This window comes from Hyaena hyaena, unplaced genomic scaffold, assembly GCF_003009895.1.
Source record: "Hyaena hyaena isolate Hyena2069 unplaced genomic scaffold, ASM300989v1 scaffold_286, whole genome shotgun sequence".
Taxonomy (NCBI): Eukaryota; Metazoa; Chordata; class Mammalia; order Carnivora; family Hyaenidae; genus Hyaena; species Hyaena hyaena.
In genome coordinates this window covers 162,725-184,996 of record NW_024080918.1, presented here as the reverse complement: position 1 = coordinate 184,996, position 22,272 = coordinate 162,725, and the positions used below count along the sequence as shown (strand labels likewise).

Genomic DNA, 22,272 nt, shown 5'->3' with positions numbered 1-22,272 from the left:
GAGAGGGGGAGAGAGAGAGATCCATATTGTGGACTTAAGATTCAGGTGCTCGCACCATAACCTGAGTGCACTAATTATTTCCTTCCCCTTGCCACCTGGATTTGAGAACCCTGGATTCATGTAATCTATCCTATTTCTTTCCCCTTGCCACACCCATCCTGGATTCAGGACTTGGCGTCATTTTAGAACTCATCAATGCACATGAAAGCAAATCCAGTCAGTCATCTGAGACTTTGGGATATAAAATTTCAAAAATGTATAGTGAAGACATCATACCAATGGCCAGCTCTCTAACAGAAATGTTACTTAACAGAAAAGGCAAGTCTCAAAAACAAAATTCTGATGAATAGTGCCCTCCCCACTAAAACCAAAAAGAGGTGAAAAACATAAACTTTCTTTGCAATGGCCTGCAGAGAAAGCAGATTCTAAAAGGTCAAATAAAAGATGGAAGGAAGGGTATATATGCAAGGGAAAAAAAATCATACAGACTTAGGTTAATACATAGACTTAGCTCCAGAGTTAAACTAGGTGAAATGTAAGGATTTTTTTTTTTAAGTGGATTGTCTTGCTAGGCTGTGAATAGCCTATCCTTGGATGGATTATAGAAGTAATAGATGCCACAGGGAGAGCATATCATGACAGATTACCCTAGACAATTTTAGGATACCTCAACTTCCCAAAATTCTAAAATAGTAGCACTCACTTGTAATTTTAGGCAATTTCTAAGACCTTTATTTGTCAACAGTAAAAAAAAAAAAAATGTATCTTTTGTGTAATGCATGGACAATGGACATTCAGATACTGCTGAACACTACTGAAGCCAATATGTATTTTTAGCTGAGAATAAAAAGGACCCTAAGACTAGTCCTCAGGGTTAACTGAAAACCAGAAACTTTACTTGCAGTGCTATCACATATTTAGCACAGTACAATGAGTATGTTCCAAGTCATTTACTGTTCGTGTTGGTTTCTTAGAGAGAAATTTGAGGATAGTAGCAGAGTGTTCTGTGCAAAGTTCCAAACAATGTTTCATTCAAGTAGAGAACAAATATTTCTTATTATGAACACAAAGATGGATGAGTAATTTTGCTTTCAAGAGAAACAGATGCTAATGCCTAGGCATTCTTTCCAGTGTCTTCTAAATGATTTGTCTAAAACCAATAAGCAGAGAGTAAGTCATTCTGAGTGAATTTTAAAAAGTAAACAAAGCCACAATTAATTTTTTCAGATGATGAAACCAAAAAACTTCGCAGGAAGTGTCAGTTTTGATTGGACTTAAACTGACAACTGCTTAAGCCTTGATATTCTAAAGAAACAACAGCCCCAAGAGTTACTTTTTATTGTCTTCTATGTGTCAGAAACTGTCACCGTAATACGGTTGTATTGTCTTCTTAAATTTGATGTCAGTTGAGGAAAGAAGAGGGATTCCTTGTCTTTAACTTTTAACTTCCCTATGGGGATAGGAAAGAGTAGTTTATGTCTAAATCTGCCTTCAATCTGGTAAGGAAAATGGAGTTATCTGCATACATTAGGAGGACAGAGAGAGAGGAAGATTTTCTAACAGTGATGACTGGTTTGTATTTAAAAGTGAAACATCACAAAGAAAATGTCCCTGGGCCCCTTAATGTAGTTGTCTTAACTTCATTAGGATTTAAACAACTATATTAAGAAATAAGTAAAACAGAAATAAAATTTGCTAAAGACAGGCAACAATAGAAGTCCACATTTTAAAGTAGCTTATCAAAGGGATGCCATCTTTAAAACTATGTTGAATGAAGAGATGAATGTTTTTGATGTTAATTTTATTGATTTCTCAACAACAGAATGATACATTTAAAATGATACTCAACTTCAAATCCGCTGAGGTTTTTCTTTAAAGTAGCACCTTGAAAACTACTGGAAAGTTTTTACTTTTCCCTACTGCCAAGCATCCTTTGTGTTCCTAGCATTATGTTTATGTAGTTATTTATTGTGTGAGAAATTAGTAATTAAAATTAATTTACTTTCTATAAAACAAAAAAATAAGTGCAATAAATGCAAAATTTTTTTTGCATTATTAGGCAACATAAGTACTGCATTTTTGGTTAAGCCAGCCAATCAACAAGATATAAAAGTAATGCTTCCTTTACTCCAAGCAATTAGAAACACTTCTGTTTAAGTAAGAATTTCTCATTTTATTTGGTTTACTAAATATATCCCTCCTAGGAAAGAACTGGCTGTTTAAAAAATATGGGATCGGAATTATTAGGTGGTTATATGCAAGGCTACACTATATCTAAATAATGTAGCATTCATAACATTTTCCTTCGGTGCCAGTCATAAGTAATGTGGCCAAATGCTGGAAATAAGATTTATGAATGAGCTGTATACTACCATTAGGAGATAACTTTAGTTTTGAATCTCTAAACATATTAAAGCATTTGGAACTTGGAGCAGGGTTGAGACAAGTCATAGGGTAGTGGAGACAAGTCGTTAGTTTGACTTAGGTCTATTCCCAAGAGTATACAAAACTAACTCTTGTTCAGCCTTAATGAATGTAGGCATTTCAACAACACTGTATTACCTCACAGCAATTATTCACACATTTCCATTAGAACAACTGGTGGCTTATCAGTCTCGTAAAATGGACAGTGCGAATGTCACTCTAATGTTGGGCAAAATTAATATATCTTACCAAATCTCCTACTCAGCTCTTAACCTATTACCACAGGACTAATAAGGCCTGAAAGAGGATATTTCATTTATGCTTTGGCTCTTAGACATGTCTAGGCTTATACTACTATGAAGAAAATAAATGTACATCTTTTATTTCAAAAATAACAAATCTATACCTGCACTATCTTATTGGGTCTTCTGATAATCTTGTGAACAAGCCAATTCTTTCCTGACTGCAGGTTTTTCCATTTAGATTCCTTCACATAGCATGTTCGCCCCTCATTCTGTATATACCTGGCTCAGTCTTCTGAAGGGAGATATAGTGTAATTATACACAAGTATGACCTCCTCAGTGAGGCCTCCACTGTCTACTCCATCTATAATCTACTTCCCAGATACTCTATCTCAAAACCCTATTTATTTCTTCCATAGCACTTAGCATGATTTAGAATTACCTGATTTATTTATATATATGGACTACTACCCAATTATTAGGCTGACCCATATGAATTTTTTTTTAGGTCTAAAATGGTCAAATGTCAGAACTTTCTTGCTGTTCCATGTATGTTTCACAAAGGCAGTTCTTTGTCCATCTTGTTCAATGCTCTATTCTCTAACTCCTGGCTCATATTAAGCACTAAACAAATATTTGTTGAATGAATGAATGTTCACTTAACCATGAATATCTATTATTATGGAACGATGATAATTGCTCAATAAGGGTATGTGGTCTCCTAAACACTTCACATAGAATGTCTCGTGTGATACTCAGAAAAACCATATGAAGTACATATTTTTGTATTCCTGTAATAGAGGATGCTTAAGATGTTAAGCAGGTGATACCTCTTAACTTTATTCAGGTCTCCAAAGTCATTGGTATTATGTAAAGAATATTCATTCTTCAAATATTTACTGAGCTTCTGTAGGCCTGACACTGCTAAGTGCTAGGGATGCAAAGATGAATAAAACACAATTCCCATTCTACAGGAGTTTGCAATCTTTTGGGGGCAGAAAGACATGAAGATATGTATCCATGCTCTGATGGAAGCAGTGTGTAGAGTATACACAAGTTTACAGCAGGGATGCTTAGCTCTGACTGGAGAATCCAAAGAAGAGTGTCTGAAGGAAGTAACCATTCAATTAAGTCCTGAAAGAGCAAGAAATTTTCCATCCTAAAGTCAGAGAGAAAGATGGAAGAGCTTTCCAAGCAGAGGGCATAAATTACATGTTCAAAGGCATGAAAGTAAGGAAAGTATGCAGAATTTGGAGGAATGTCTAAGTAATTAATCATACCTGAAGGGGTACAGCATAGTGGTTAAGGACATAGGTAGGCTCTGAATCTACATTGCCTGATTTTGAATTCTGGCTCTATTATTTGTTGTCTGTGTGACCTCTGGCAAGTTACTGAGTCTCTCTGAGTCTTACCTTCCTTTTCTGTAACCTGGAGATAATAGCTCTACCTACTTCATGGTTTGTGAGGATTAAAAAACTTCATACATATTCAGCACCTTGAATAGTGGCACATAGTAAGTGCTTAATAATTGTTAGCCACCATTATGACTGAAATGCACAGCAAATGTGAGGAGAAAAGTAGAATATAAGACTGGAGAGGTAAACAAAGGCCAGATCATGAAGGATCAACATTCCATGAAGACTATGAACTTTACTGGATTGGGAGTCATTGGAGATTTAACTGGGAAAGTTACATCCTTTAGCAAATCTTTCATTTTGTTGCTAATAAGCCGCCAAACAGACTGTGTTTTGTCTGCTCTGGAAGAGTTCCTAATGAGCAGTTAATAGGCCAAAACAAGCAGCAGGGGGAATAGGGAGAAAGTAGCAATCAGGATAAGCCATAATTGGAAATCACCCTCTTAAAAATCAAGAGTTGACAGGATGTGCTGATGGTATGTTTCTCTCTCCAAAATACTGTGAAGAAAGAAATGTATCTTCTCAGAAACAGACGTTTCTTTAGTGTGACTAGCTCACGGGCTAGAGAACACACCAGAGGGGTGGTAGGGCTGCTGGGGTTCTTTAACAGAGGCTTCCATGGTGGTCCTGCTACTCTGTGCTTGGATTATAAGTGGGCTGATGAAGCGTGTTTTTCCTTCCTATACTGGGCACAATCCACAAGTGGAAAACTTAAGACTTGCGATGTTCTTTTAGGACAAGCATCTCATTTTATCCAACACTTAAGTCTGTGTTCACCTGACAAAGTGCAAAGTCAAGATTGAAAGGCCTTGATTTGTCTTAAGTCAAGCTGTTAGTTTTGTTTCTTTCCCTCTTTTCCAATAACCAATTTTATTAGTTGCAGCAATAAAAAATAAAAAGAATGGTAAGCCTTCATCTTGATGACAAATAGATTTATGGTCTTTGCAAGGAAAAGTTGTTTTCCTTTTTCATAAATGATTGAGGCACTACAGAAGTCCAACGCAATGAAAACAGCATGGTAGACTCATTTACTACAGATGTGCTAAGTTGACTAGTCTCAAAACACTCATTTATACAGAAGGAAATTCACACAAGCATCTGTGAGCTTCCCCAATAGTATCCGTTAGTTATAGTCACATGACCTTGAAAAAACACTGAAACTGAGGAGCGAATATGCCAAGAATTCTTTAACTCCTTGGCCACATCAAAAAAAGAAAGAACATTGTTTAGGAAAATCAGGCAGTTGCATAATACTAGAAATCCCAGAATAAATATTTTACTCTGTGGAAAAATCCAGCAGTCTTTAAAGGTAAGCCAAGAAACACCACGGTGCCATGATTTAAAAAAATAAAGTAAAAATGACAAAGAAAGACCAATGGAAAGATGTCCTTATCCGTTGTTGAAAATATTCCAGGGAATATGCTAGTATTTAAAGACTGTGTTACTTTCTCTTAAATAGTTTTTTTATTGCCGTAGTAAGTTTTAGAAATAATTACTTGGAAATCATTTTACCTAACGACCACTTTGACCATTGTTATCTAATGTCATTGAACAGACTAGTTCCTTATAAAAAAATATCATTCTGGGGTGCCTGGGTGGCTTAGTCAGTTGAGTGTCCAACTTTGGCTCAGGTCATGATCGTGCGGTTCGTGAGTTTGAGCCCCGCATCGGGCTCTGGGCTGACAGCTTGGAGCCTGGAGCCTGCTTCAGATTATGTGACTCCCCCCCTCTCTCTCTGTCCCTCACCTGCTCATACTCTGTCTCTGTCTCTCTCTCTCAAAAACAAATAAATATTTTAAAATCTTTTAAATAAAAAAATTAAACTATCATTTTTATTTCATATCATATACTCTACAGGGAGCAGAAACATTTATAGAAAATTTTTCCGCATTCCTAAATACCAATAGCATGTGTAGACCTTGGAGTTTAAAAGGGGATTCATCAAGGGAAAGTTAATTTTGTCTTTATTTTGATGGATAAAAAACACTTCAATATTTATGACTTCCTGATATTCAAAGTATGTATGTGACATTTTTCTTATTCTTTGAGAATGCTAAAAGGTAGGAGATGATGAATTATGATCTGATACCTAATTGCTTACTAATAGCAATAGCAGATATCATTCAGCTTCATAGATCTGGGAGGTATACAACATTATTATAATTCATTTACATTCCTTTCATCATGAAATTCTATAAGATTTTTATACAAGTCATTTATAAAGGGACGTCTGGCCCTGAATCTGTTTTTTAAAAACGACTTCCTAACTAGAAGTGGAATAGCTTAGAAAGTGGAGCTAGAATATGCGTGTTTTATTGTCTAATTCATACTTAGATTCTCCTTTCTCTTCATTATGTCTTCAGCCTCTCCATCTTTACTATGTCCATCTAGCATTTAAGTATACTCAAGGTTCTTTCACTTAAAAATAACTTCTACTTTAATTTCAGTTTCATCTCTAATTATTGCCCTCCTTTCTCTTTCAGAGACAAATTTCTCCATTGAATTGTTTGAATATCTTGATTTCGTCACTGTCCACTCTCCTTAAGCACTGCAATCCTATTTCTGTACCCTTCCCTGACCCTGATCAAATCAAATGATTATATGCTGATGTTATCTCCATATACTAAAACACAATGGTTATAATTTTATCTTTTTAGATTTCAGTTAGGTCAGTGTCTGTATTTGCAGATACCAGAAACCAATCTTGGATAATTTAAACAGAGAATTTACTGAAAAGGTATTGAGTAGCTCACAGACAAATCCAGAAAGCCAGGTTCAGAAAATGCATAGAATTGAAGGAAGTTTAGGTAGCCAGAATTTGGACACTGCAGTGTGCACCACCCCAGCTGCTGGACATAGACTCCAGTCACCCCTGGAATCTGAGTGCTAGTGGTGTTACTGCCACTGCCACTGGAATAGAATCCCTATTATTCCTGCTTCTGTGTATCACTAACTCCCCAGCCAAAGGCCTAGCTGGACATGACTGACTGGTTAGGCTTAGGTCATAGGCCCGTTTCTTTGTTTCAAACAGGGAATGGAAAGTGAGAATCTAGAATTTGACTTCTGTAGAAGGTGGCCCCTCACCAAAGCTCAAGGGAGTAAACATAAGCATTTATAAACATAAGACGGGGTTAAAATGCTGAGTAGCCAAAAAAACAAAAACAAAATTAATAAAACACATGTCCAACACAATCTCTCAGGATTATTAGATCTAGCTGGTGACGTTTTCCTTAAAATACTTTTTCTCGAGTTTCTATGACATTACGTTCTTTTTTTCCTACCTATTATGATCACTCTATTTGGTCTCCTTTGTAGTCTACCCCTCTGCCTTTACCTGATTTCTAAATGATAGAAAGCCTTACAGCTCAGTATTGGACCTTCTTTCCATTGTTTACTTAGTATTTGTATTTTTCTCCATTTTGTTCCCAAATCTGCTCACTGCCGCTTCTCTTTTTGCTATTAGTTCTGGGAATTTGACCTTTATGGATTGTATTACCTGGGTTCTCTTGTCCTCTCCTGACTTTCAGCTGGGGTTGGCCAATGAGGTACATGTCACTAAGACATCAGAGGAGAGAGAAGTATTATATTTATTTCTTCCATTTCCCCCTGGCGTTGATATTCTGTCAGTGGCTGGGTTACTTTCAACTATAGCTCCTGTGAGGTACCCCTTTTCCACCAGCTCCAGCCCTCAACTTGGCTCTCCACTTGACATTATTTCTTTCCTTTAACCTTTCAGGTTTAAGAGCAGTACCCACTTCCTATTGTTGATAATCTCTAGATTCTCCCAATATCCTTTATTGGTTCTCTTAACCCTTTCTTCGTTTCTGTAAATATTCTTTTCAAAATTCAAAAGTAGAGTATTTCATCTACTTTCTAACGTGACTCTGATTAAGTACATTTTTATATGCTGATGACTCTCACATTTATATCGACATTCTCTCTGAGCTCTAGGCCAGAATATCTTATTGCCTACTTAACAACTCCACCTGAATGTCATCACCTTGCCCATAAAATGTGAGCTTCCTTCAGCATTTGCTTTTTTAGTGATGGGGACTATAATGCACCAAGTTAAAAACTTGCACAAGTCAGAAATTTGAAGTTATCCTTGACATCCCTCTCCTTCCCTTACCTCCCTTAGTCAAATATCAAGTTGTAAAAGCTACCTCCAAAATACCACTAAATCCACCCACTTCTTTCCATTTCCACTTCACTAGTCTAGTCCAAACCATAAAGAAATGCAGCCTGGAATATTGCAATAAATAGTCTTCTTATTAGTTGCCTACATCTACACTTGCCACTTTCAATCCATTTTCCTTAATGAAGCCAGAGCGAGTCATTTAAAATGGAAAATTGGATAATGTCCCTCCTAACCTCACTGGGGTACTACTGTCTTCAGATAATGCTCTATATCCTTAACATGTTCTTCAACATCCACATGATGTAGCTCTTGTGTACTTCAATGGTATCATACTGTATCAGTACATCTTGTTCACTAAACTTTAGCCACAATTGCTAATGTTCTAGTTCTTCAACACACTATGTTCTTCCTAGCTTTCTATATGGTGTTGTCTCTGCATAGAATGTTTCTTTCAGGCTTTATTCACTCACAATAATCATTCCTAATGTATTAACTCCTACTTATTCTTCACTGTCATCTTTCTCTTTCTCCCTACCCCCTCATATCAAGCCACTTTACTGAGGTATAATTGACGTAAACTAAATTGCAAGTACATAATTTGATAAGTCAGCATAAAAGATTTCACACATCTGTGAAACCATCATCACAATCAAGATAACATATCTGTCCCCTCCCCCCAATGTGTTCCCTTTGTAAGCCCTCCTTCTCACACCACCCCCCTCCCCCAGGCCTCCCATTTACGAATACCCTAAATTTGCTTTCTGTCACTACAGATTACAATTTCTAGGATTTTACATAAGTAGAATCATACAGTATGTGCCCTTTTTTTGTCTGCTTTTCTTCACTCAGCATATTTATTTTGAGATTCATTCATGCTGTAGCATGTGTCAGTAGCACATTCTTTTTATTGCAAACTAATATTTCATTGTACATATGTACCACAATTTGTTTAGCCAGTCACCTTTTGATGAATATTTGGGTTATTTCCAGTTTACGGCTATTACAAAGATAAGTGCTATGAATATTCATGGACAAGTTTTTGTGTAGACATATGTTTTCATCTCTCTAGGCTAAGAGTAAAAAGGCTGGGTCATATGATAAGTATATGTTTAATATTTTAAGATACTGCAAATGTATAGGATAATTGATGTCTTAATAGTATCTGATCCATGAACATAGTATATATACCACTTATTTAGGTCTACTTTAATTTTTGTCAGAAATGTTTTATAGTTTTCAACATATAGATTTGCACATTTTTATAGTCATATTATCCCATTTTGGCACTATTTTCACCACTGATTTTTAAATGTTATTTTCTGATTGTTCATTGTTAGTATATAGATATACAACTCAAATTTGTATTTTGATTTAACAACCTGCAACTTTGCTAAATTCACTTATTTTTTTCTTGTAGAGTCTTAAAGATTTTCTGTATAGATAATCATGTTGTCTATGAATAAAGAGAGTTTTATTTCTTCTGTTCCAATCTGAGTGGGTTTTATTTAATTTTACTATCCTGACTAGAACCTTATTGAATTGACTAGAACCTCCAGTACAGTGTGTTGAATATTCATACATAGGTGAGATATCTGTAGGAGTATGAGGCTTCAATGGTTAGTCTCTCAAATATCTATGCTGGGAACACTTTTTGGAGGAAATACTGAAATAATAATAGAAACAAATTCAGGACATTGAAAGTAATAGTGATCAAATAGCTTGATTGAGTTTACTACTCAAAAAAGAAGCAATGGAAATAAAAAGAGAAAGTAAATGCATAAAAACTAACAGTAAAAATCAAGGCACTATCAAAAAATGATGAAGGCAAAGAGTAGTTTATAGAGACAAAAGGAAATGCTTTTTGTTAGAGAGAAGATACAGATAGTGATACATTTAACAAATCAATACAGTTAAATACATACATATTTGGTTCTTAAGTTCAGTGCAACTGGTACATGAACATCAATCAAAAAAGAAAGGGCAACTTTTATTTTATTATTTTTTAATGTTTATTTATTTTTGAGAGAGTGCAAGTGCGGGAGGGGCAGAGACAGAGCGGGACACAGAATCCCAAGCAGGCTCCAGGCTCTGAGCTGTCAGCACAGAGCCCAATGTGGGGCTCCAACTCACGGAGTGTGAGATCATGACCTGAGCCAAAGTTGATGCTTAGCTGACTGAGCCACCCAGGCACCCCAAGAAAGGGCAACTTTTATACCAGCAAAAGAAAATTTAGTGTCTCCAATGGGAATCAGGAAAGAAAAAAAAAAAGAAAAAACAATTAGATAGTATAAGACAAGGAAAATACAGAATTAAGATGGTAAATGTTCTTAATGGAAAAGTTTTAGATGTTTTCTCTAAGATCTGCAGCAGTAGAAGGATGTCAACTATTGCTGCTGCTGTTTCACATAGTATTGAAGGTCCTTGCCAACTTATGTAGAAGGAAAAAGATATGAGTGTAAGAAAAGAGATCAATCTGCCATTATGTGAAGGTGATATTATCTGCCTTAGAAACCCAATAGAGGAGCACTTGGGGGGTTTAGTTGGTTAAGCGTCCGACTTCGGCTCAGGTCATGATCTCATAATTTGTGGGTTCGAGCCCTGTGTAGGGCTCTGTGCTAACAGCTGGCTCAGAGCATGGAGCCTGCTTCGGATTCTGTATCTCCCTCTCTCTCTCTGACCCTCCCCTGCTCACACTGTCTCTCTCTCTCTCAAAAATAAATAAAACATTAAAAAAATCCAATAGAATTACAAAAGCAAATTATTAGAAATTAAAAATTAATGAAAAAAAATCCAGTTGTATAGAACATAACCTGAATTAGTGACATTATTTAAACAAGTAATAACTAACTAGAAAATAAGATAAAAAATAATATACAACGTCTTTATTAAGAGGCAATACTGCATAGAATATGGAGTTAGGCTGTCTTTGTAGCTATGAGACAATGGAGGAGACAATCTCAGTGCCTCAGAATGTATGTAGGTGTGTATTTTTTTAAATCTGAGGTATAACTGACCTCAATTTCTAGATGTATAAAATAAGGATCATAATTGTACATCTTATAAGATCATAAAGATTAAATGAGTTGACGTAGTCACTTTATCATGGTACCTGGCACATACTTAGCATTATATGAATTTTTATCATTATTATTATGGAAATAGTCTACTATAGAACAATAGAAGAATAAATAATCCATCTGTTTTATTAGATAACTAAAATGGTAAGATATGAATTTTCTCCCGATAAAGCTATAAATTCAAGATAAACCCAATGACAATTCAAGTTTTTGTTTTGTTTTTAGAGAAACTCAGCAAATCTAATCTCAAATATATTGAGTAGAAGCATAAAGAAGGGGAACTCACACCATTCAATATGGGGACATACTGCCAAAGCTATAGAATAAGAACAGTGTGATAATACAAACAGACTAGAACAGACAATTTTTTTCTGTAGAAAGCCAGAGAGTAAATATTTTAGATTTTGTGAGGCTCTTAGTCTTTGTTGCAACTACTGAACTCACAAAGCAGCTATATGTAAAGAAATGGCTGTAGCTGTGTGCCAATAAAATTAATTCATGGATACTGAAATGTAAGTTTCATGTAGTTTTCACATGTGACCAAAAACTATTCTTGTTTTTTTCTACCATTAAAAATGTAAAAACCATTCTTAGCTCATGAGCCACAGAAAAATAGGTCCATTTGATTCATTAGGTGTAGTTTGCTGATTCCTGAACAGACTGCTGATACAAACTATGTATAAATGAGAACTTAAACAGAGTTGGCTGGATGCTTTCTGTTTGCTTTTTGAGATCCAGTCTCTGCCTTTCTCTATCCCAGGCTATTCTTCAGTAGGTTCCCTTATCTTCTAGCTGATGGTTAGTGACATATCAAAAGGAGATAAATGGGAGACAGTCCATTCCTGGTGCAGGTGAAAGAGAATCTATTGTTGGTAGTGAACCAATTTTTTGTTGGTAGTGAACAATTATAAATTTATAATAAAACTGTTTTTCATCATCATATACTTATAATTCTAAACAACATCAGTGAGAAAATAGTCCTCCCCATTAGTGCTGCTATTATCACCCTTATTTAGTTCAGTTTGGCTAATGGGACACCCTGGCAGGGGCTTGGGGGTCAGGAGGAGATTGAAATCTTAAGAAGATTCAGGATGCTATGTATGCTACCTTGCTATTTGCACTTTATGACTGAGCAATAATAATATCCAATAATATCAGAAGGGTCTGTGGCTGGTAGAGATGTTGCACGGACCCTTTGATAACCTGTCATTAATAGAATCACAGCTTGTATCCATAAAGTTTTGAAGATAAACCATGCTTTCCTTTGTTGTGTGTAACTTCCCATTTGGAGAACAGTTCTGCATTTGCTCTGTTTGAAACTGAATAACCAACCAACTTTGAGACATCAAATGACGATGTGCCCTGAACTGCCCATTATGAACTGGGTGATACCTGATCCACTGAATCGTAAAATGGGATGTGCAGCAGCAACATCTACTCTGACATGTGAATGGCATATATTGAGACTGGGTCCCAGTAGGTCCAGAAAGCACAAACAAAATATATAAGCAGCCAATTAAGATTTCCATGATACTTGTTCAACTGCTTTCCCTCGGCTCCTTCTGCCTTCCCAGAGAACTCCCTTTACCAGTTAATGTTGGAGAGAAAAGCTCAACTTTGATTTTTAGATAAATCGGCATTGAATGTCAACATCAGCTAGAAGTGAATGACTGCTGCATTAAAGCTTGAAAGGCATCCGTAAAGGGAAATAGTTAGTCCCAATGGGCAGAACTTGGGGCAAACTACATATATGGGCAGCCTATGTATCCATGTTTGGTTGTTTGCAGCCAAACAGCTCTGGCTAATACTTTTGAGTCCTAGGTGCATTTTGGAATAGTCTTGTGTGTGCAAATAGCCTCAGGATCTCACCTTAAGTCCCTTCATTCTTGTCTATTTTATATAGAACCAGTGAGTTAACTTCATACATAAGCCTTCACCCACAAAGTTGTTTGTCACAATGAACCATTAAATAAACTGATAAAAAACAGTAATTGATAACTTCCACCTATCACTAATGTCTGATAAATACCTTATGAGGGAGCATAAGGAAAGCTGACAGGATGCAACCTGACTCCCATCCCTCCAGGAGGGAGATGTATGATATTCCTCAGGTACTCCTGGCTGCCCAAAAACAAAGGAAAGGGGAAAAACAAATAGTTAACTGATAGAGATCAAAGTCCTGCAGGACTTACAGGACCTATGTCTCCATCATTCCTCCATAGTGATGTGGGAAACAAAGGCAGAAGGAAATGGCAGATAGAACTAAATTTCCTTATAACCTGCCGCTCATTGGCAAATACTTGAGGCCAGCAGAGTAAAATGTTTCTCCAGGAATTCCCTACTGTCTTAATGTTAATGCTTTGCTAGAGGGACAAATAACCTTAGCTTGACCATAGCTAGGCCTCCAGTAGTCTGTGAGTCTTCTTTAGCATATGAAAATCTCACTGGAATTTCCCCTGGGCTTTACCTCCCCCAACCCCATAGTATATAACGAGTGTTTCTTCAGGGTCCTGGGCAGCTCTTTCTGTCCATGGGTCCTGTCCCTATGTTTCAATAAAATCACCTTCTTGCACCAAAGACGATTTTAAGAATTCTTTCTTGGTCGGGGCGTCTGGGTGGCTCAGTCGGTTAAACATCCGGCTTTAGCTCAGGTCATGATCTCACAGTTCGCGGGTTCCAGCCCCGCGTCAGTGCTCTGTGCTGACAGCCAGCTCAGAGCTAGGAGCCTGTTTTGGATTCTGTGTCTCTGTCTCTCTCTGACTGTCCCCTGCTTGCTCGCTCTCTCTTTCTCTTTCTCTCTCTCTCTCTCAGAAATAAATTAAAAAAAAAAAAAAGAAAAAAAAGAAGAAGAATTCTTTCTTGGTCATCTGCTCCAGACCTCACAAACCCCACTGTCACTTCCCCAAAAATCCCCTCATCACCTTATATGCTGAATTATCCGAAATTCCTATTAAACATATATATGTAAGATTCTGGTTTTTACTATCCACATCTGGAATGAGTGTCTGGATTAGTAGTATTAGCCAGAGAACAAATGATTCACTCTTCCTAATAATTAAATAAATCTGTTTGCTATTAGTAGTATTTACAATCCACTTTTTAACCTTATAAATTACTAGGCACATCCACATACATACCACCTACACGATCAAACCTGTGTTCAGCAGCAGGAAATACGATATATATTTTGAAATGTGGCTTTTCTTTGTTTCAACTCTCAAAGTCTTATCTATGGTAATAAGGTAAGTTTCACAATAACATTTCCCAGTAAAATTTAATCCACAAATATATACAGACTTTCAGACCAATTCATTGTTTTATTGTTGTATTTTTGAAAACCCATAACCTCATTTTAAGACTATTACATGGTAAGTTTGGAGTGTAGAATGAAAATAGAGGTCCAGTGCATAAACACCTTTAAAGACTGAGATTCTGGGGTGCCTGGATGGCTCAGTCTGTTAAGCGTCTGACTTCGGCTCAGGTCATGTTCTCACAGTTCTTGGGTTCAAGCTCCATGTTGATATGGAAAAATCTGTTATAAAATGGCTGACAAGACTGCTAAGGAAATACCTGTCCCTGATCAAAGGCTCCCCCTTCCGGGTTCTTCTTCCCATCCTGCTTGTCGCATGCATTAATGAGGAATGCGGAAGTAACAGGCTATAAATTACTCTCTATGATGATGCTCTGGGCTCAGACATCTGGAGAATGATCTCTGAGCCCACTGGTGTAAAATAAACCTCCTCCCTTCCAAGATCTCCAAGGACCCTTCCAAGAGTGCTGCTTGGTTCCTCCACCAGTGATCCGGATCAGATTCTGCAAGAGTGTTGGGCTCTGTGCTGACAGCTCAGAGCCTGAAGCCTGCTTGGGATTCTGTGTCTTTCTCTCTCTAACCCTCCCCTGCTTGTGCTCTGTCTCTCTCTCTCAAAAATAAATAAACATTAAATTTTTAAAGGACTAAGATCTCAAATGAAAGTCTCCTTTCTTCTTTTCTTTCTTTTTCTTTTCCCTTCCTTCCTTCCTTCCTTCCTTCCTTCCTTCCTTCCTTCCTTCCTTCCTTTCTCTCTCTCTCTCTCTCTCTCTCTCTCTCTTTCTTTCTTCTTTTTAAATTTTAGAGAGAGAGCAAATGTGGGAGAGGGGCGGTAGGAGAGAGAAAGAAAATCCCAAGCAGGCTTCATGCTCTGGATGGAGTCTGACTGGGACTCAATCCCAAGATCCTAGTATCATGACCTGAGCTGAAATCAGGAGTTGGACGCTCAACCGACTAAACTACCCAGGCACCCCATCAAATGAAAGTCCTCTTTTAACCACACTGATGTTAGTGGCAGACAGAAGTCTATAAAATAGCTGTTTTAATTAAAAACAGCCTGTTGTCAAAGTTTTTTAGGCCTTAACCTGATGATCTGATGTTGTGACATATTGCCTTCAAAACAAACAGAAACCATGTTTAGACTGCTAACACTGTTCATCTTTTCAGATAGAACCTGGCTATATTATTTCTGAAATAACTAAATTGACTAGATATCATAGTTTCTTAATTACTTAATTTTTATTTATTTATTTATTTTTACAAATAAGATAACTCATCATAGTAAAGGAAGAATATTAATTTGGGTTCAGGCTTAGGTACAGCACCAGGCTATATTTAAATAAACAACTAGGATTGATTTCATACTTAAAAAAAAGAAAATTAGGTCAATAGATAACTGTATCCAGCAGAAATGTAAAAAGGTAAATTTTACAGGGTTCTTGAAAGTATGTGGCTAATGATTCTAATTTTTCAAGTGAAAAACCAAGGTGAGATAATGAAAAGTATCTGGATTATGATGGCATAAGGAAAGGAAAGAGAAGAAATGGCTAAATGAAGACAAAACTATGATTTTTAAATATCTGATCAAATAAATAAGATAAACATTTGCATAAAAATAAGAATCTGTATCGTTGCATCACCCTAGATGAGCACAGAGAAAATATTCACATGACTTTTTTATAAAATACTGAGGCTGTAAAATGAAAAGGAAAACGAATTTGGCAGAGCTTACATTGAGCTACTGCCAAGCCTTCAATGTTCCAAAGGTGGCTTAAGTCACTTGATGAACTCAAAACACAGTTGGGTTGTATAGTCCCTAAAATTGTGCTTCTTTATGGTTCTATGTATAAGCTTATATATGTACAAAAGTAGCATATATTATTTATCATGAGTTAATTAGACATAAAATATGCAAGAGAATAGACTCATTGACATTTCCTAGAGATCATAAACACAATTCCAAAACAACTATTAAAGCAGCGATTGGCTAATCTGGGACAATATCAAAACTAAGAAACCCAAAACATACATGGTCTAGCAAAAAGACACTTATAAGTAAGAAATAAAAAGTAAAGAGATATTCATTCTACTCACAGGAAGTCCCTGTTTTCCTGGTAGCCCAACTTTTCCAGAGTTTCCTGAAATGCCATTGGCTCCGTGGTATCCTTGCATGCCTTTTGGCCCAGGTAGGCCTGGAAGACCCTTGGCAATGAAAATTGCATGGATTATAGAGAGATGCTGTACAAATGTTTAAATGACAATTACCTTTGGTAGGGGGATGTTCCCATTTTTAATACCCTGCCCCAGGATAAATTTTCCTATTTCCTGAATTCCTTTGTGGATTCAACAGATCGGGTAACTGTCTTTAAAAGTTCCCTAAGCAGAAATGCCAAGCTAACTAAACTGTACTATGTAAGCTTTTCAGCTTGAGTGTAATTCTCTGATAGTTTTCATTGTACTGGCCCATGCTTTATCCAGCTATGGTGAAAAGTCAGCTATATGTACCTGTCAGCGTAGGAAACAGCTATCATTTACCATCTGCAAAACCCCAAGCCATATTATTTTCTCAAGAAACAAATTACAGTTCTTTTTGTTATCATTTTGAAACAGATGGTTATATGACTGAATAAAGGCCTGAACATTTTTTTTTTCTAGTCTTGGGTAAGTGGATTTTACCTATATGAATCTCTTTTGAATGTGCTTATAATTTATGTTCATTTTCTCTTCTTTTTTGAACCAACACAGGGCACCCAAAGTAGGCATCTAGCCCTTGGCTGGGGAAGACCAGCAGGAACTAAGTCTTTGCTAATAAGCCAGTCAACACATATTTGCCTGCCTAGAGGAAGCTGATGGCTAAGGTAAAATTAATCATTGTTCAGTGATGAAATGATTTAAAACATTTTTTTCTAAGACTTTCTGTTCTATTTGCCAGGGAACTGAGAGGCTGAGTCCTTCAATTGCAATCCAGCTCAGGCTTTTTTTTCCATGCTTGAAAATCTCTGACCTTTGTCACCAATCATTTAGTCATATTCTCAGTTCCCTGTTTTCAGTGGTTCATGATCAGAGAGTAGCACGAACGAGTCCACAGAGAGAGCTCCATAACACCGGAAAACAGCATCCTTCAATTGCAGACTTATATTTATACAGCAAGCTTGGTTTTGAACTAATGGTCATATTTTGTTCCCTCTGTGTTCCAGCTTGAGCTTAAATTATTTTTTGAAGACAAGCTGATTTATCCAACACTTGTCATAATTGGCCCCAAACCTTTCTGCTTGCTGAAGTTGCCAATTCTATTTAGAAAAACAAGAAAGATGAAAAGGGCCTGTTACTTACAGGAATCCCAGGTTTCCCAGAAGGGCCAGGAGTTCCTTTTTTTCCCTTCGGACCCTAAAAATGTAAAGCACAGTTGTAATTAATTGTAATAAACTTAATTAAACTGAAGGTATAGAAAAGAACCCGGAGACCTGGGTGCCACAGCAAGTACTGCCACTAACTAGCTATGTCATTGAGGTTGCCATTTAACTTCCCTGGGAGTCATTTTCTTTATCTGAAAAATGAGAGTTTGACCAGACAATCTATGCATTTCCATCTAGCTCCAAATTCTAGGGTCTAAGAATCTAAATATTGGCTCTAAAAGGGAACAAATATTATTTAATAAATGTCCACATTTTCAGACAGAGCCTTTGTCTTCTTCTTGAAAGTGGCACAGTGCTTTATTAATTCAGTAAACATCTACTGAGTATTATGTATCAGGCACTCTGTGCTCTGCTGGGAATGCAAGGTCAAAGTTACTGATCTCAAGGCACTCATGGTGCAGTAAGGGACATGAACCAAGAGCCTAAAAGGTGCTTATCTGGAAGCATAGACAAGAACATACTTGTGAATCAAAGAAAAGATATTTATTTCCCACGGAACTCTTTGTTTTTCCATGTGTGAGATGTTTTAAATCATAATTGATTCAGCAGTAACTGGTCTGCCAGGATAGTTAGGAATTTTGCCTTTGCAAATCATGCCATTATTCTGATGATATCCTGAAATTATTTTAAAAAGAAAAATGTGGAAAAGAGTGACCTAGTTTGCAAATAAGAAAAAGAAGCATATTGTCATTACCAGATACATTTCTCAGAAGTCATCAAAAGTTGTCACAAACAGGATAATTCCACCAAAATGGGATGTTAAGTTATTCAAATTTGAAAGTAAATTGTGCCAAAGGTTCAACTTGACAACAACAAAGTAAATAATTTCATAACATATTACATCTTCTGAAAATGGACTCAATATTTTATGAAGAAATAGTATATGTCATAATAGAAAAAAAGGGCATTTTCTGTAAGAGATAAAAATCCAACTTTGGTAGAATTTGATAATAGGGAGATATATGGAACAAGGTTTTACCTCCAATTTGGAGAACTATTTGACTTGACTTAAAGTCACTAATGTAAAGTCTTTCTAAGGGTAAGGAAACCAGAAAACAAAATAGGTGATGTTAGTTAAGCTGAAGGAGATGGAATTTCTGGGACATACAGTTTTTAAACTAAAATATATCTTTTAGGACACAATAAGGAAGTAATATAAACCTACAAGATTTTAAATATTGAAAAAATTATGATTTCAGTTATCTCTAATTGCATGAATTAAATAGTATATGAACTGTGATGATATTAAAATATGTTGGCCAGAGTATTGTTTCCTTTATAGTAGTTCTTTTTATGTAAAGCGATAGCTCTGTTCTAGATTTTAGATTTTCAAAATAGACTTTTCCTTAGCTTATGGATTTTAACATAGTCTTCTGAAGCTCATGGGGTAATAATTTTATAAGGATATAGTATTTTGAGAAGAATACATTTTTAAAAACAAAACCTGATTTTTATTTTTTAAAAATTTTTTTCCCAATATTTATTTATTTTTGAGAGAGAAAGAGCATGAGAAGGGGAGAGGCAGAGAGAGAGGGAGGGAGAGAGAGAAACAGAAGCAGGCTCTGTGCTGTCAGGGCAAAGCATGATGGCAGGCTGGAACTCACAAACTCGAGCTGAAGTTGGATGCTCAACTGACTGAGTCACCCAGGTACCCCCAAAAGCCTGAGTTTTAAATATTAAAACTCTATATTTGAGTATCAAAACCAAGGTGACAAAGGTTTCCAGTCACACAATTTATGGCAAAAAGAAATAGTATAAGAGAATTTTTTTTTTTTTTTACTTGAGGGGATATAAATATCTTCAAGTTGGAGAAAGGTAAGAAGAAAAGCAGAAGTGAAGCAAGATTGCTTGACACTGACAGGAATCTCTGAGAAGGGACCTTTACATCTCACTCTGCCCTCAAGTCCAGAGGTGGGGGAAACAATAATACCCTCAGAAAAGCATGGGGATTTGGACACAGAGACAATGGGAGGGAGACTAAAGTCCTCATTTAGAAGTTCACATGAACTGCACTGAGTGTCTGCTGTAGAGTACAAATTTCTACATTGGAATGTCTAGCTGGTGGGCTTAAGAAAGTCTGAGTCCCCCAAGCACACAGTATGGAATGGGGATTAGCAGAATGTATTTCCATGCAGCCAAGAACAGAAGCATATAGCACTTAAGGGCCTGTATAAGGAGACTTTGTACCTTTTCTGTACACAGAAAATGGCTGTACATGCCAGCACGGATTAAAGGGCTTCTGCAGGAAGGGCCAAGGTGGGATGATGGCAAGTGAGGACCTAAATGGATGATGTGCATTTCAGTGTATACAGGTATAAAGAGAGGACTGAGGACCAAACCTGCCTTCCATTCCTCTTCCCCACCACTGCCACCCAGAATGTAACTGTAGACTTGATAAGAGAATGAATAGGAAAACTCTAAATCAAATGCAGCATATTTACACGGATGGAGTTAAAGGCAGTCAATTGACTAGAACGTTCTACCAATTAGGTTCCTACCACCAGTCAGGAAGGGCACTCAGGATGGATGTTAAGTTCCATTATAAAGAATATAAAAAAGTTATTTATTTAGTATACCTGAGTTTATGGCTTAAGGGTCAGACCTACTATGTGTGTAAGTAATGGCTTTACTCCAAACACTTAAATAACAAGATAAAAACAAAGAGATTCACATAACATCACAGACTGATTACATTTTGGAATGACCATTATGTTGGGGATTATTTCAGAAAAGCCAAATGTTGTGTGCTGAAATCTACACGTATGTGCCTGTTATCATGAAAACTAGAATGTTATTCAGACTTGGATGGGTATCAGGAAGCAGCTCTCAATAGAATAACACAAAAGAAAAAGTATGACTACAAAACTTATTTTTGATGTATACTTTGCTGCTTGTAATAGGACAATTGTGGTAAATCTGTTTATTGAAGACAAAAAAGCATTTAACAAATAACAAAACTATAGTCTCTGCTGTTTTGAAATGTTCAAATCAGGAAAGATTTCCTTATTACCTTTATTGTCATCATACTAAAAGGAAGTAGGCCAGCTAGAAAAACCAGTCTTACAGTGGAGATTTTCAATATATAAAGATCAATAAAGTGTAGAAAACTGATACCCTGAAAAAACTGTACATTTAAAAAAATCTCAAAAAGGAAATTTTGGCTTATAACTACATTGTGAATGAGCCAGGTATTACTAAACACTAATCATATGGAGATGTGGTCTCTTATTTCATTAAGAAATTATAGATATGGGTCAAAGACAAAGATAATATGTTGTCATATAAGGTGATGGTGCGTGATTGAGTTGCTATCATAAGAAGGAAAAAAAAGTCAGTCTTCAATTAATACCCAGAATTCCACTATAGTAAAGCAGGAAGTATTCTAATGCTACTTTCAAACTTAACTTACTCATGTTATTTTATTTCAATATTAAGTACCTCATAAGTCAGTAAATAGACTTTCCTGTCTATGATAGGAAAGGCAAATGATTTTTATTTGTAGTCTTTAGAGTGAGCATAAAATTGTGCTTTCTCTTTTGTCTGGCTAGTTCTGAAAAACAGGATGGCCCGTTTGAAATCAGATCCATTTAAAACAGCTTTCCATTCACCGGAATTATATCAGTTCATAAAGAAGGTAGTCTAATTGTTTTGATAATGGACATTTTAAAAATGTGTTATCATAGTCCAAACCCATTTGTTTTTATTTAAATGAAGTTGAAGGACAGTTACCTGAATACTTAGCTACTTCTAACTTTGTTAGAGAGGATGGCTTTACAATACAAACACAGATTTAGAGTTAGGCAATAATTACTCTTTCTCTTCTTTTGTTTTTTCTTTAACCAAGATCTTTCAATTCACTAAAATCTGGAATTTTGTTTTGGAAGAAAAGTAAGATTTTGGCTGGAGTTTTAGTCTTTGAAAGCCATTATAGGACAGTTCACTACATTTAAATTACAAAAGTCTTTTTGAAAATGTAGTGGCTCTGCAATTGGCTTTGATTTGTTCTTTTTCTCTACCATCTCATGCATGAGAACCCAATGAATAAGTTAGATGGTTAAGTAAAGTTCATATTTTACTTAATTTATAAACGATTTCAAAATAATAGCAGGCTTTTGTATATATTGGGAATTAGGAAATAAAGTTTCTAGTGTTGGTTCTGTTAACTAATTCTGTGATCTTAGGTAACTCAATCTGTCTGAGACTTAAAATTTTTCATCTGAAAAATGAGAGGGTGGTCCAGATGATTTTAAAG

The 22,272-nt window shown here is 36.2% G+C and overlaps 1 protein-coding gene across 1 annotated transcript in view; it reads right to left on the bottom strand.

The window, feature by feature from the left end:
• COL24A1 (collagen type XXIV alpha 1 chain) overlaps positions 1–22,272 on the bottom strand; it is a 124,295-nt gene that overhangs the window by 50,786 nt on the left and 51,237 nt on the right. Inside the window, exons 10-11 of the mRNA XM_039246918.1 lie at positions 17,938–17,991; positions 16,699–16,806 (exon numbers count right to left, since the gene is read on the bottom strand). Of these exons, the coding sequence (XP_039102849.1) occupies positions 16,699–16,806; positions 17,938–17,991 (162 nt within the window). The remainder of the gene's footprint in view (positions 1–16,698; positions 16,807–17,937; positions 17,992–22,272) is intronic.